Source organism: Tribolium madens, unplaced genomic scaffold (assembly GCF_015345945.1).
Source record: "Tribolium madens isolate multiple individuals breed KSU strain unplaced genomic scaffold, Tmad_KSU_1.1 Scaffold_1;HRSCAF=32;Tcas5.2_LG8, whole genome shotgun sequence".
NCBI lineage: Eukaryota > Metazoa > Arthropoda > Insecta > Coleoptera > Tenebrionidae > Tribolium > Tribolium madens.
The window spans coordinates 10,277,287-10,292,164 of NW_025400984.1; the positions used below are offsets into that span (position 1 = coordinate 10,277,287).

General features: G+C 32.0%; 4 protein-coding genes and 2 long non-coding RNA genes across 6 annotated transcripts; 4 read left to right on the forward strand and 2 right to left on the reverse strand.

Annotated features, from left to right (window-relative positions):
- The first annotated feature begins 919 nt into the window (after positions 1 to 919).
- LOC123016454 (sialin-like) lies at positions 920 to 5,570 on the forward strand. Its single transcript, XM_044416865.1, has 5 exons — positions 920 to 1,056; positions 1,106 to 1,843; positions 4,765 to 5,067; positions 5,115 to 5,353; positions 5,401 to 5,570. The coding sequence occupies exons 1-5, from the start codon at positions 993 to 995 to the stop codon at positions 5,530 to 5,532; spliced, it is 1,476 nt and encodes a 491-aa protein (XP_044272800.1). The 5' UTR covers positions 920 to 992; the 3' UTR covers positions 5,533 to 5,570.
- A 172-nt stretch (positions 5,571 to 5,742) lies between these two features.
- LOC123016457 lies at positions 5,743 to 6,228 on the reverse strand. The gene is made up of 3 exons (XR_006413442.1): positions 6,034 to 6,228; positions 5,904 to 5,982; positions 5,743 to 5,858 (listed from the first exon to the last, which is right to left on the reverse strand). It is a non-coding gene; the product is annotated as an uncharacterized LOC123016457 (long non-coding RNA).
- A 90-nt stretch (positions 6,229 to 6,318) lies between these two features.
- Positions 6,319 to 8,273, reverse strand: LOC123016456. Its single transcript, XR_006413441.1, has 3 exons — positions 8,062 to 8,273; positions 6,451 to 6,502; positions 6,319 to 6,407 (listed from the first exon to the last, which is right to left on the reverse strand). It is a non-coding gene; the product is annotated as an uncharacterized LOC123016456 (long non-coding RNA).
- Positions 7,759 to 9,635, forward strand: LOC123016455 (zinc finger protein 142-like). The gene is made up of 2 exons (XM_044416866.1): positions 7,759 to 8,023; positions 8,071 to 9,635. Exons 1-2 carry the CDS (start codon positions 7,974 to 7,976, stop codon positions 9,290 to 9,292), a joined length of 1,272 nt encoding a protein of 423 aa, XP_044272801.1. The 5' UTR covers positions 7,759 to 7,973; the 3' UTR covers positions 9,293 to 9,635.
- An 852-nt stretch (positions 9,636 to 10,487) lies between these two features.
- On the forward strand, positions 10,488 to 11,725 carry LOC123003851 (zinc finger protein 711-like). The gene is made up of 2 exons (XM_044396875.1): positions 10,488 to 10,599; positions 10,647 to 11,725. Exons 1-2 carry the CDS (start codon positions 10,562 to 10,564, stop codon positions 11,617 to 11,619), a joined length of 1,011 nt encoding a protein of 336 aa, XP_044252810.1. The 5' UTR covers positions 10,488 to 10,561; the 3' UTR covers positions 11,620 to 11,725.
- Positions 11,726 to 12,604: 879 nt separating this feature from the next.
- LOC123003698 (zinc finger protein 729-like) lies at positions 12,605 to 14,599 on the forward strand. The gene has a single exon (XM_044396648.1). The coding sequence runs from the start codon at positions 12,640 to 12,642 to the stop codon at positions 14,362 to 14,364; it is 1,725 nt and encodes a 574-aa protein (XP_044252583.1). The 5' UTR covers positions 12,605 to 12,639; the 3' UTR covers positions 14,365 to 14,599.
- Positions 14,600 to 14,878: the final 279 nt, after the last annotated feature.

Sequence of the window (14,878 nt, forward strand, 5' to 3'; positions counted from 1 at the left end):
AAATATAAAATATAATTCTAACGTCTTGTTGACATTAATGACAGATGTCAAAAACTTTATAAAAGCAGCCACTGCCACTGCGCTACTACGTCGCCGTCAAGGTAATCATTCAAACAGAAAATTTATTGTTTCTACAACGTTTTATGCACTTTTTTAGTTTTTTTTTATTTTGACCAAAATATTATATAAACTGAATTCTGTCTTTAGACCTTAAGTAATGATGTCTGTCCTCAGGTATTTAATTATAGCGCTTTCAAAGGCTCAAACAGGCATACAAGATTTATAAAAGTCAAAATGTTGACATCTCAATTTAAAAACAATCATAATTTCAAAAAAAAAATTCTAGGGACAAAACAAAACAAAATTTGTGCATATGGAGACAAGTTACTACAGTCTTTAAGACCTCTAGAAATGTAAAAAACGTTATATAAAAGAATTTTAAGGTTGAAAATTTTCTTGATTTTTGTCGAGATTTTTGGCACCCGGAGTCTATTGCCAATAACTCTGGACTTATTGGTGATAACCTCTTATGTTTGGTACCGTTGGAAGGAAAATTTAATTTTCTATCATATAAAAAAAAAGATCAGTGTTCTACGATATAGTTTTTGAGAAAATTTGTGATAAAGTTAAAAATTTCAAAAGTATAAATCCGACTATAACTTCAAAACTCTTACGAATTTTGCAGTTTTCTTGACATCAATCGATTCCCCGGAACATTTTACATAAGTTTAAGTCAAAATATTATATCATTAAGGTACAGTTTTGCAGGAATTTACAAAATAAAAAAGAGTAAAAATTTGTGAACACAGGGCCATTTTTAGCTTTTTTTCAAAAACTGTGCATCGTGGAATATTTTGACCTGTTGCATCGTGTTCAACAGATAAAAAGAAACAACAAGATAAATTTTCTATTTACTTGAAACTCATTGAAACGAGATTTTTGTTTTTGTTTTTTTTTTTTAGTTGGCTTTTGTCTCAAAATGTCACCCCAAAATGAACATTGATGAAGGTTCAAGAACCTCAGATACAAGTTCAAACGATTCAAAAACACCTACAAGTAAGTGAGTACCATTTTATGACATTTAATATCTTGAATGAACCTTCAGAATGGATCCCTCAACGCTATTTAGTCTCATTTATGATTTTTTTGGCCTCAGTCAACAGTTTTATCAATCGTGATGTTTTAATCTACACTATTACATATTTCGCCGAAATCAAGTACCAAAAACAAGAGTACCACAACAGTACCATTGGTCAACACTGTGAAGTACTCAAGGAATACTTCCATGAAACTTTACCAAATGCAACCACAACAAAACTAACTAAAATAGAACAACCAACAATTGGAAAAATCTCTTCCTTGCTGTTTGTCACCTATCTCCCTTTGCACATTTTTGGGGGGATTTACTCGGACCGTCGAAGTCCAAAACGGGTGATTTCCCTCTCGACAATCCTCTCCTCAATTATCAACATTTCAACTCCGTTACTGATTCAAGTGACCAAAGGAAATGTGTCAGTTTTGATGGTACTAAGACTCCTCATGGGTGGCACCCAAGGGGCTCACCTTCCGGCAGCTAGCAATTTAATCGCCCATTGGGCCCCCTTGCGTGAAAGAGCCTTCCTGTCGTCAATATCAGTCTCGGGATTGTACATAGGACTCATCGCAAGACAAATTTGTACAAGTTTCTTAGTCGACTCGACTGGTAATTGGTCGACGCCATATTACGTCTATGGGTCAATAGGGATTGTGGTTGCGTTAATATGGGAGTTTTACGTATTTGCAAACCCAGAAAAAGACCCAAGAATTACACCGGAAGAGAAAGAGTACTTGGCTTCGGAGATGAGTAAGTGTTTTTGGGGTACCACTGGAAGTAGTCGTTGAAAAAGTGGCAACCATGCGAAAATTCAAATAATCCTAACCTCAATCTTGATGCACAGTGAAATTTTACTAGATCTAGTTATGAAAACTTTTGTAAAAATTCAAATTTCTTATGTGTTTTGAAATATTTTTTTTAATCGAGTATTTTTTTGTATTTCGTTGAACATTTTGCACGTTTTTTAGCAACGCAGAAACCCAAATGCTAAATTTTCTCAAAAACAAGTGAAAAATCGCTAAAATGTGTCAAAAAGTAGATTATTTTGTCTATTTCTGAACGTTTTAGTATGTGTTTTTTGCAAGAAACAGAACTATTTTGCGAAATTTTGTTAAAAACAATCCGAAAATTTATTAAATTATGCCAAAAGTAGTGTTATTTTTGAATTTTTAAAGTGTTTCAGCACGTTTTTAAAATACATTTAAATTTTTGCTAAAACTGACTAAAAAATTACCGAATTAGATTGAAATTGATGTCATTTTAGCTTGTTTCGCTGGATTTAGTTCGTTTTTGAACCTAAGACTTGCAAGATTTTGTCAAAACGTGCCTAAAAATCACAAAAACGAATCTAAGTTGATTATAGTATGTCCGTTTCACTCGATGTAACTGATTTTTGAGCAAATATTAATCAAAAAAAAAAAACTAAAAATTGGTCAAAAGTAGTGTTATTTAACTTTCTCAAACTAGTTTTTATACTAAAGCCTCATTTTTTTTGCAATATTTTACTAAAACAAATCAAAAAATTATCAAAGTAATTGCAAAATTATAGTATTTTTCTCTTTCTTAAGCGTTTCAACACGTTTTTCGACCAGAAAAGCAATTATTTCGCAAAAATTCTTTAAGAACAAACGGAAAATTTACTAAAAATGAAATTAAAATAATTTTTCTGAAAAATTTTTCTATAATTGGCTCTAAAACTAACAATTTATTTTGCAAGAACTTGTCAAAATGCGCCTAAAAGTCAGAAAAACAAATCAAAACTCATGATATTTTCGTTGTTTCACTTAATTTAATTAGTTTTTCAGTAAAAGGTAATCAAAAATAAGCAGAAAAACCGGAAAATTTAATCCAAAACCACTTTTTTTAAACTTGTGTAAACACGTTTTCCATCTAAAATCTTACGTTTTTTGTGAGATTTTTCTAAAACAAACCAAAAAATTACCACATTAAATAAAAAAATCAAATCATTTTTGCCTTTTTCGAGCCTTTTTAGCACATTTCTCAGCTGAAATTTTTTCAAATTCGGTCAAAAATAGTATTATTTGAGTGACTAAAAGCGTTTTTAAGATAAAAACAAATTTCAACAACAAATCTTTCGAAAATTGTCTGAAAAATTACTAAATTAGATCGTTATGGACATTATTTTAGCTTGTTTCGGTCGATTTAGTTCGTTTTTGATCCAGAGACTCATTTATTTTACAGCATATTGTCAAAACATACTTAAACACAACAAAATAAATCTAAATTGACGTTGTTTCGTTTGTTTCATTCGATTTAGCTCTTTTTGAGTGAAATTTTCTCAAAAAAATTGAACGAAAAATACAAAACATAGTCGAAAATGGTGTTAATTGCAGGATTTTGCTAAAACAAACCAAAAAAAAAAACATCAAATGAAGTGTTTTTCTGATTTACCCCTCACCCGACAAATCGGAAAATTTGATCCAAAACTACTTTTTTTAAACTTCTAAACACGTTTTCCAACTAAAATCTTAAGTTTTTGTAATATTTTTCTAAAACAAACCAAAAAATTACCACTTTAAATAAAAAAATCAAATAATTTTTGCCTTTTTCGAGTGTTTTAGCACATTTTTCAGGTGAACTTTTATCAAATTAGGTTAAAAGTAATATTATTTTTGTCTTTTTCAAGTTAACTAAGAGCGTTTTTAAGATAAAAACAAATTCTAACAACAATTTTTTCTAAAATTGCCTAAAAAATTACCAAATTAGATCGTTATGGATATTACTTTAGCTATTTCGCTCGATTTAGTTCGTTTTTGAGAGAGAGACTCATTTATTTTGCAGGATATTGTCAAAACACGCTTATTTTGTTTATTTTATTCGATTTAGCTCTTTTTGAGTAAAATTTTGTCAAAAAAATATAAAATATGGTTGAAAATAGTGTTAATTGCAAGATTTTTCTAAAACAAACCAAAAAAAACATCAACTCAAGTGATTATTTTTGCCTTTATCACGTGTTTTAGCATTTTTTTCAAGTAAAAACGTAAATATCGGGCGACTAAAAATGATTTGGTGTCAAATTTAAAATTTAATTTGGCAACCTTGACTGTCAAATTCAAACGTCAAACTTTTATAGGCAATTGTCATTCATAGCCGTCACCTGACACATTCTGATATAATTTAGAAGAATTACCACTAATTCAGTGTTGCCAATAGATTTTTTGGTATTTTGCAAAATTAAATAAAAAAACTAGCCAATAAAATAGAGTTACCTTATTTTTGATTTTTTTTAAGCACATTTTTGAGCAGATTTGCACAATTTATGTAAAGTATAAAAAAAATTATAGTGGTATCAACAAGACATTACTAGCTGGGATTTAGGGATATTCGTAAATAAGTTGCCATAAATTCGGTTACGTTGGTTTGTGGTGACCAAAAGATATCGTAACTAGTGTCAAAAATTTAGGTTAAGTCACCTGTCAATCGTCAACAACAAGGGGTAACCAACCCTAGACATTGAAAATTACTTCTGAAAATTTTAGTTACAAAACGTAATTCAATTCCTAGGTGGTAATTTCTTGTTAAATCTTGTAATCTGGCGTAGATCTGGTAACTTTCCGGCTCAAATCTGGTGAATTTAGTTGTTTTGAGCTGGCAACACTGTTGATGCACATTATTAACAGAAAAAAAGTATGTATACCACTCTTTTGTAGAAGGACTTGTCGACCATAGACACAAGGAAATCCCCTATCGTGCTATCCTTTCGTCCTTTCAAATCTGGATTTTGATAATGGCCTTCAGTGCGAATCGATGGATTGGTAATTTCTTCGCATTAACACTTCCCGAATATACGAAAGAAGTCCTCAAGTACAACACAAAGGAGAGTTCACTTATTTCCTCACTTCCGTTTCTCCCAATGACACTTATTTTACTCATTTTTGGCCTATTCTCAGACTGGGTGGTACGCAACGGTCATATCAATTTGATAACAATACGAAAAATCTTCTCAACCCTTGGTACCAACTGTCTTAGTTATTTACCTAAATCAAGTGACTTGTTTAAGGGATGATGGGCCCCCCTATTTATATGTTAACCGGTTCTTTTGCCGGTTGTAACCGATTTGCTGCCGTACTCATGTTTATTCTAGCTCTGAGTCTTATGGTTTTCGTTTTTTTGGGTTTGTATTTAGTGACTTTGGATTTGGGACCAAACTATACCGGATTTACGTCAAGTCTCACCAACGGTCTTGGGAACATTTCAGGGATTTTTCTTGGTAAAGTCATAGAAAGGGTTGCGCCAGATGTGAGTCTTGTGGTACTCTAATTTAAATTTAGCGCGCTTTTTTGTAGAAAACTGTACTGCAATACAGGAAACTGTTTTGGTTATCGATGGGTATTGCTGTGGTCACAAACACGGTCTATATGGTTTTTGGGACCACCAAACTGCAGGCATGGAACAAGCCCGTGTTCAAAAGGAAATAAAGGATCTATAGTACTATAGTGTTTTTTTGTAGGTAAATAAAAAAAAGAAAATATTTAAATTTTTTTGTTTTTTTAAATTGCAAATTTTTTGCCAAAAACTACTAAATAAAACTTAAATAATTTATTTTGATTTAGTGCCATAAAGTGTTCTTTGATTTAGGTTGGCAACAATTGTCAAATTCAAACGTCACTGTCATTTATTGGTATTGACAACTTAATTTTGAATTGAGACTCATTTACAATTTGAAATATCGTTTATTAAGGCTAAAAATGGGCAAAATTTTCTTTACATGGTGGTTCAATACAAAATAAATATGGATTGGCATCTGAAACTGTGTTTTAACTGGTGTTTTACCAAAAGATTTACTAACCTCGTATTTGGCGTTTAATAGGACTTGAAAAAATGAACATTACGAAGTAAGATAATAAAAAGTAGAAGAAAAAAGTGGGCTAAAAATGACTTTTGAATTATTTTACTTACAAATAGTTGTAATTTCTTACCATTTTTATTGAGTGGTTTGTTTATTTCAACTGAAACTTATTTAAGGTTGATTTGAAATATTTGCAATGCAAATTATGGAAATGAGGCTTAAAATTAAACTAGTTTTGCATATTTTATCATTTTATTACCAAATTTATCATCCCCCACCAAAAATAGACATTTAAAAATATAACAAAACCAGTCACTATTTTCCTGACGGCTTTTGACCCCCTCCAGAGTTCCCCCCACTGGGCCCTAAAAAACACAAAGTTAAAAATTATCAAAAACACTCTGTTATTCGTACCCCCTTGTCCACTTGAACCCCCTCCCGGCCCTCCTTGACCTAACATTTCCTTGATTTGGTCGACCATTTCTTTCATAGAGTCACCAATTCCTGAAATTTGAAATAAGATTTTGCGAAAATCAAGCAGTCTCACCTCCATGGCAAGCGTTGATGATGCACACCAACAAAGCAGCCACCAAAAAAACCTAAAAATAACGATAAGACTTGTAATTATTTCAAAAATACATACTTTTGTCGTTTTTGTCATTTTTACCAACAAAAACTGTCGTCTAAATTTTACAGAGGACTTATATACCAGTCGTTTTGCATAATTTCTGCTATCTATTTCAAAAATTGTAATTAAATGACTCACTTGAAATTTTATTTGCTTATTTTAGGTAAAACATGCAAAATTTTGTGCAAAAATCGAATTTAAAATTCCAGAAAACAAATTAAATGATAAATAAACAACTTAAATCCACTGTACTGCTTATTTACAATTAGAATTTTAATGAAATTAACAATTAAACCGATTTTATTGGTATTCTAATTGTGAAAATCATAAAAACATTTAAATTCGCCGCCAATTTTAGTTCATAATCCAACCAATGGCACCAGCAGAATCGAAAATCTAATGACAATTCACATTTGACAGAAAAAAAAATTATATTAATTAACGGAACTAATAAACAAGCTAATCAGTAATTAGTTGTAACAATCCGTTTTTTTTTGCAATATTTTACTAAAACAAATCAAAAAATTAGCAAATTAATTCCAAAAACAAATCAAAATTCATGATATTTTCTCTGTTTCACTTGATTTAACTAGTTTCTCAGTAAAAAGTAATCAAAAACAAGCAGAAAAATTGGAAAATTTGATCCAAAATTACTTGTTTTTTCTAGAACAAACCAAAAAATTACCACATTAAATAAAAAAATCTAATAATTTTTTACTTTTCCGAGTGTTTTAGTACATTTTTCAGCTGATTATTTTTTCAAATTAGGTCACAAATAATATTATTTTTGTCTTGTTCGAGTAACTAAGAGTTAAAAACAAATTTTAACAACAAATTTTTCCAAAATTGTCAAATTACTAAATTGGATCGTTATGGACATTATTTTAGCTCGTTTCGCTCGATTTAGTTCGTTTTCGAATCAAAGACTTGTAAGATCTTGTCAAAATGAGCTTAAAAATCACAAAAACGAATCTAAATTAATGATAGTAAATTTTTGGGCAAAAATCGAATTTAAAATTCCAGAAAACAAATTAAATGATAAATAAACAACTTAAATCCACTGTGTTGCTTATTTACAATCAGAGTTTTAACGAAATTGACAATTAAACCGATTTTATTGGTACTCAAATTGAAAAAAATCATAAAAATATTTAAATTCGCCGCCAATTTTAGTTCATAATCCAACCAATGGCACAATCGAAAATTAATTGACAATTGACATTTGACAGAAAAAAAATTATATATTAACTAATTTAGTTCATCTATGTTAACTAACGTAACCAATAAACGTATCAGCTAATCAGGTGTAACAATCCGTTTTTAATGACAAATAATGTGATTTATGTCTCAGTTTGCGAACGTACCCCACCTTCTGTGTCATTGTTTTCATAAACTTAACCTTATTTAATAGTTGTGATTTGCAAAGAAAACACGAAAAAAATATGTTTTCCGCGAATTTGGGCCCAGTTAAAATAGAAGTGAAGGAGGAAAGGTTAGTAATCACTATTTAATACAAAAACTTAACCTTACTTTTTTTAGATTTTACCAAATGAATCAAGAATGCAGCGATTTTAATTGTTCAAGTGGCCTTGAACCTTACAAGTGTCACAAATGCGAAACATTTGAAACCCAACTATTGTCACAACTGCGATGTCACATCATTCAAGGTCACACATCACAACATGTCGAACCCCAAAACTACAAATGTCCGAAATGTGATTTCGAGTCATTTTCGCAATGTGTGTTATTGAGACATTCCCTTTTCACCAAACATCAGAGAAGAAAACGGGGACAAGGGGACGCGTTCAAATGTACAGATTGTGATTTTGGTACAATGACACGTGACAGTTTGAGACGACATATAGTGTATAAACATATGGACGAATCAGAGATCAAGTGGTTCAAATGTGAGCATTGTCCATATAAGGGCAAACTCAAGCACGATGTGAACCAACATGTGATACAAAAACACGACCCTAATTATCGCTACTCGTGTACACTTTGTGATTACAAGGCTAAAATGAAGTACCATTTGCAACGACACTTGAAAAGACAACACAAATCCAAAAGTGTTGATTTTTCCGCTTGGAGACACTCAATTTTCACCAAACATCACATAAAGAAACCGGAGAAGGGGGCACCTCTCAAATGTACACATTGTGATTACACAACTCCAAGTTCCTACAAAATGAGAATGCACTTGATCTGTAGACACACAGACGAGGCCAAAATCCAATGGTTCAAGTGCGAATTATGCCAATTTAGGGCCAAACGCAAGTACCATTTGAACCAACATGTCATTGCAACCCACACCAAAAGTGTCTTTCAGTGTAAAGTTTGTGATTATGAGGCGAAATCACCGTACATTCTGAAACGACACGTAAATAAACAACACACTGCTCCTGAAGACTGGTTTCAGTGTGCCCAATGTAGTTACAAATCTAAAAATAACTACTCTTTGGTTAAACACTCTAAATTGCAACATAGTAATGGGGAAATTCAACGGTTGCATTGTGATCATTGTGATTTCAAATGTAAGACTAAATCACAATTGAAGTCACATAAAGTGTCAAAGCATGTGTTAGAGTGTGACATTAAGTACTTCCAATGCAACCAATGCCATTACAAAGCCGCCTTTAAAGCCAAATTGAACATTCACGTGACTACCAAACATGGGTCCAAAAGGTTCAAGTGTGACCAATGCGAATTCAAAACTAGGTACATGTACAACTTGCGAAAACATATCGCTAAACAACACTAAAATTATTTTTAAATATAGTGTCTCGAGTACATACTTATTTTCTTCAAACACCCTGTATTTTTATCTCATGTAATAGTCCACAAGTGTGCACGCGGGTAATGTTGGTTGCATAAATTAAATTCTATAATTTTTTGAATGATAATAATTAAATCTTTTTTTTTTCATCATCAGTCACATTAACTGTAAAATAAAAATGTTTTGGTCAAGATTTTTACGAATTTGTGAACGGACCCAAGTGTCACTTTGTTTGTATTTAATTTTTGTATTAGAATGGGGTAATAGCCAAAATACAACTTAATTGCAAAGCAGTGGCGGAACAAAGCAATTTTGCAACTTATTTTCTTCAAACACCCTGTATTTTTGTTCCATCTGTTGGAGACGATTAGTCCACAAGTGTGCACGTGTGTGATGACGGTTGCATAAATTAAATTCTAAATAAATTAATTTTTTGAATGATAATAATTCAATCTTTTTATTCCTTCTAAACAGTCACAATAACTGTGAAATAAAATGTTTTGGTCAATATTTTTTACGAATTTGTGAACGGACCCAACTGTCACTTTGTTTTGTCAAAAATGACAGTTTGTTATTTAATTTTTGGCCTAGAGTGGGGTAAAAGCCAAAAATACAACAATTTTGCGTAACGGAAACAAAGCAATTTTGCAAAATGAAACTGGGGTCGTGTAACATTATTTTCACATTTATTGTGGCTTATAATAAAATTCAATTTAAGTCTCAGAACTACATAAAATCATAACAAAACAACACACTTTTTAAATTGGCACTTTGACAATTCAGTTTTTCTATTTTATCTGTTTTAAATTAAACTTGAAACGATCAAATTTCAATAATAATAACATAACCTCACTTTTTAATAAAAACACACACCAAAGGTATTTTTCTTTTATTTTGCAAATAAATTTCTTTCAGTTAAGACGTGAAAACACCAGTGTAATCATCTATCGAAACGATAAAATTCAAGTAAAGTTTCTTTGTACCTAAAACTGTTAAAAAAACTGAAATTTAGATTTATTTTTTTTAAGCAAATGCAGGGTACTGCTTAATATCGATTTCAAAAATCTCCCTATTCTCAAGATTGGACTCGTCCGAGACCAGGTGTGTACTTTTGACTTTTACCCCACTCTAATCACGAATAAGTGATTAATTTTGAACGTACCCAATCTTGAGTTTTTGACTCTGTGGTATCGGGAATTGTTACCTTAACCTCACTAAATTGTTGTGATTTGTAGAGAAAACACCAGAAAAATTATGTTTTCCCCAAATTTGAGCGCGGTGAAGGCAGAAAGGTAATTATTTAATGCAAAAATCCCTCACTTAACCTTATTTTTTCTAGCTTTTCTGAAATAAAACTGTATTACGGATGCGACAAATGCTCATTTAAGACAAAACTCTTGTCTAGGCTAAAAAGCCACGCAAATCACAAAAACATAGATTTTAATTGTTCAAGTGGCCTTGAACCTTACAAATGTCACAAATGTGAAACATTTGAAACCCAATTCCTGTCACAACTGCGACGTCACATCGTTCAAGGTCATGTGACACAAAATGTCCAACCCACAAACAACAAATGTCCCAAATGTGATTTCGAGTCATTTTCGAAATATCTCTTTTTGAGACATTCCCTTTTAACTGAACATCAAACAAGTAGACGAGGAAATAGGAGAATTTTTAAATGTACAAATTGTGATTACACAAGTAGAGATTCGCGCGATTTGAGAAGACACGTGATCTCTAAACATACCCAAGATTCTGAGATCGAATGGTTGAAATGTAAACATTGTCCGTTTAAAAGTAAACACAAGTACAATTTAAAAAAACACATGGTGCAAAAACACGACCCTAATTTCCGCTACTCGTGTCAATTTTGTGATTATAAGAGCAAAATGAATTACCATTTGCAACGACATTTGAAGAGACAACACGAATCAAAGAAAAATAGCGATTTATTGGCTTTTAGACACGCCATTTTCACCAAACATCAAATAAAGCGACCGGAAAAGGGGGGAGTTTTGAAATGTACACATTGTGATTACGCAACTGAATGCTCTTATAGACTGAAACGACACTTAATTTGTCGACATACAGATGATTCTGAAATCCAGTGGCTGAAATGTGAACATTGTCCTTTCAAATGTAAGATTAAATATCAATTGAAAATACATGTAGTGGCAAAGCACACGTCGGCGTGTGACATTAAGTACTTCCAATGCGACCAATGCCACTTCGAGACGAAATACAAACACAGCTTGCAAAAACATTATAACAGACACGGGGCAAACCTGAATTTATTGTCAAATATACAGTGATTCGAGTAGACTTATTTTTTTAAACAAACACCCTATATTTCAATTAGAATAGACCGTCAACTGTACACTTGTGTAACGTTGGTTGCATAAAAATAAGAACTGCCTATTGACAGTATTGACTTATTTATGTTACAATTAGTTCATTAAGTGTGTTTCCCCTAGACACAAGTCACGATAATTCATTCAGCTATTGAAATTAAAAAAAAAACAATGAATTTGTGAACGTACCCAACTCACCTGTCAATTGGTTGATTTTATTTTTTTTTAGTTTTGTAATTTCTATTTTGATTTGTATTTGGTGTGTAAGAAATTATCCAAAAACACACACTTAATCTCACTTTTCAGATTTTTATTTTACTTAATACAACTGTTGGTATCACCGATTCAAAAAATGTCAATTCAAGACCAAACTTGGGACATTTTGTATATTAGTTTCAAATATTTTAACCCTACTTTTTCGATATTACTGTCATTTTTGATCGCTAAACAATAATTGGATGTTTAAAGTCAGATTTACACAACTCAGTTTCAGGGAAGTGGCCACTTTGACTTTTAATTGAGAACTAAATGATTTTTATTTAAATTTGTGAATCTTGAGTTTTATACAGTGGTTCGAGTAGACTTATTTTTTTTAACAAACACCCTATATTTCCATTAGAATAGACCGTCAATTATACACTTATATAATGTTGGTTGCATAACGTCATAAAAATAAGTGTTGTCTATTGACAGTATTGACCCATTTGTGTTAATAATTATTAACTATTAATTAATTAAATGGGCTTCCCCTAGACACAAGTCACGATAACTAATTCAGCTACTGAAATTAAATTTTTTTTATGAATTTGTGAACGTACCCAACTCACCTGTCAAAAATTACATAGCAGTTGGTGTGATTTTTTTCTCAAGTTGATTTTATTTTTTTAGTTTTGTTATTTTTATTTGTTATTTTATTTGGTGCGTAAGAAATTATCCAAAAACAAACACTTAACCTCACTTTTCAGATTTTTATTTTACGTAATGCAACTGTTGTATCACCGATGCGAAAAATGTCCATTCAAGACCAAACTCCTATCAAGGTTAGAAAGCCACACAAATGACAAAAACAGCGATTTTAATTGTTCAAGTGGCCTTGAACCGTACAGGTGTCACAAATGCAAAACATTTGAAACGCATTTCTTGTCACAATTGAAACATCACATTGTTCAAGGTCACTCATCACAACATGTCAAACCCATAACCTACAAATGTTTCAAGTGTGATTTTAAATCGTTTTCGAAATACTTGGTTTTGAGACATTCCATTTTTACCAAACATCCGAAGAAACATGGAAAGAGAGGCATGTTCAAATGTACACATTGTGATTACGACACTAACCTCTTAGACAGTTTGAGAGGTCACGTGATCTATAGACACACAAACCATTCCGAAATCAAGTGGTTCAAATGTGAGAAATGTCCATTTAAGGGCAAACTCAAGAAGGATTTAAGACAACATGTGATCCTAAAACACGACCCTAATTATCACTACTCGTGTACACTTTGTGATTATAAGGCGAAGAGGAGTTATTGTTTGAAAAAACATGTGGAAAATCGACACACCAAACCCAAAACGTGGATTCAATGTGCCCATTGTTTTTACAAAGCTAAAAGTAAGGATTTGTTGATTTTACATTTAAAATCACAACATGATTCTAACCTCCAATGGTTGCATTGTGACCATTGTGATTTCATATGTAAAAATAAGATTCAATTGAAAGTACATACAGTGGCAAAGCATGCGTTGGTGTGTGACATTGAGTACTTCCAATGCGACCAATGCCAATTCAAATCGGCCTATAAAAAAACACTAAAAAATCACGTGACCATAACGCATGGCCCCAATAGGCACAAATGCAACCAATGCGAATTCGCCACCAGATACAAGCATAACTTGCAAAAGCACATCATTTCCAAACACACCGAAAATCCCCAAGTCTTCAATTGTGACAAATGCGATTACAAAACAAGTCTCAAGGAGAGACTCAATAAACATGTGAAGAACCAACATGGCGACGGGAACCAAACTGTATACAATTGTGCCACGTGTAAGTTTAAAACCAATCACAAGAAGAATTTACGTGATCATTGGCTTGCACTTCACGACAGTGGTTCCCAAGAGTGGTACCACTGCGACGAATGCACTTTCAAACACAAAATCAAGAAACGAGTCACACGTCACAAATATATAGTACATAACCCGAATATAAAGTACCACATGTGTGACCTCTGCTCTTGCAAATTCAAAACAAACTGTGAATTGACCCGACACAAGAATATCAGACATAATAACAAAGTCAATTTTCAATGGTTCAAATGTGAACTTTGTGACTACAAATTCCGGAATGTGAAACAATTGAACACACATCGTCGTATTCACGATTCCAAGCATTTCTCTTGTGACATTTGTCAGTTTATAACTCTTTGGAGGCATTCTTTGTTTGCACATAAACAATTGCACTTACCACGTGAAGAAACAAAATCTCTCATGTGTGATAAGTGTTGTAAGACTTTCAAAACGAAGGCTACACTGGCACGACACCTGAAAAACATGCATTCGAAGGACTTTAAATTTTGTGACTATGAAAGTAAATATCTCCAAGACTTGGAGGAACATGTTTATTGTGCTCATTGCGATTTTAAAACACTAAGTAAAGACATTTTGGTCAACCATCTCAGGTCGCAGCATAAGCTTGGGGTTGTCTAGTTTGGGCACAAGTCGTGCAATAAATTAGCTTTATGTGGAGAACAAGAAAAATGACATTTCTAAGCATTTTAACATTTTATTTTTATTAATTTTTTTGTGGAGAACAAGAAAAATGACATTTCTAAGGATTTTAACATTTTACTTTATTTGTTTCTTTTATTTTCTAATTTTAAGACTTACTATCGTGGTGTTATTGTAGAACATTGTTCGGGGAAGAGTAAATACTTTTTTAGTTTGTGTTTTATTTTTAAACCCTCAGTCAGATTCAAAATTTTGGCAACTATTACTATTTGCAGTCACTTAGTATTTAGTAAAATAACATTGTTTGGTGAATATTTAAAAAGAATTAAGCCAAAGTCAAGACCAATTAATTTATTGCAAAGTTGGCAGGCTTAGCCCGTCACCTCTAGTGTACAGTTGCGGAATTAAAATTTCGGACAGTATTGTCATTTTGACAATGTAAACTCTAAAACAAACTTTACATCAATAACCTCATTTTTTGTGTTTATGTCAT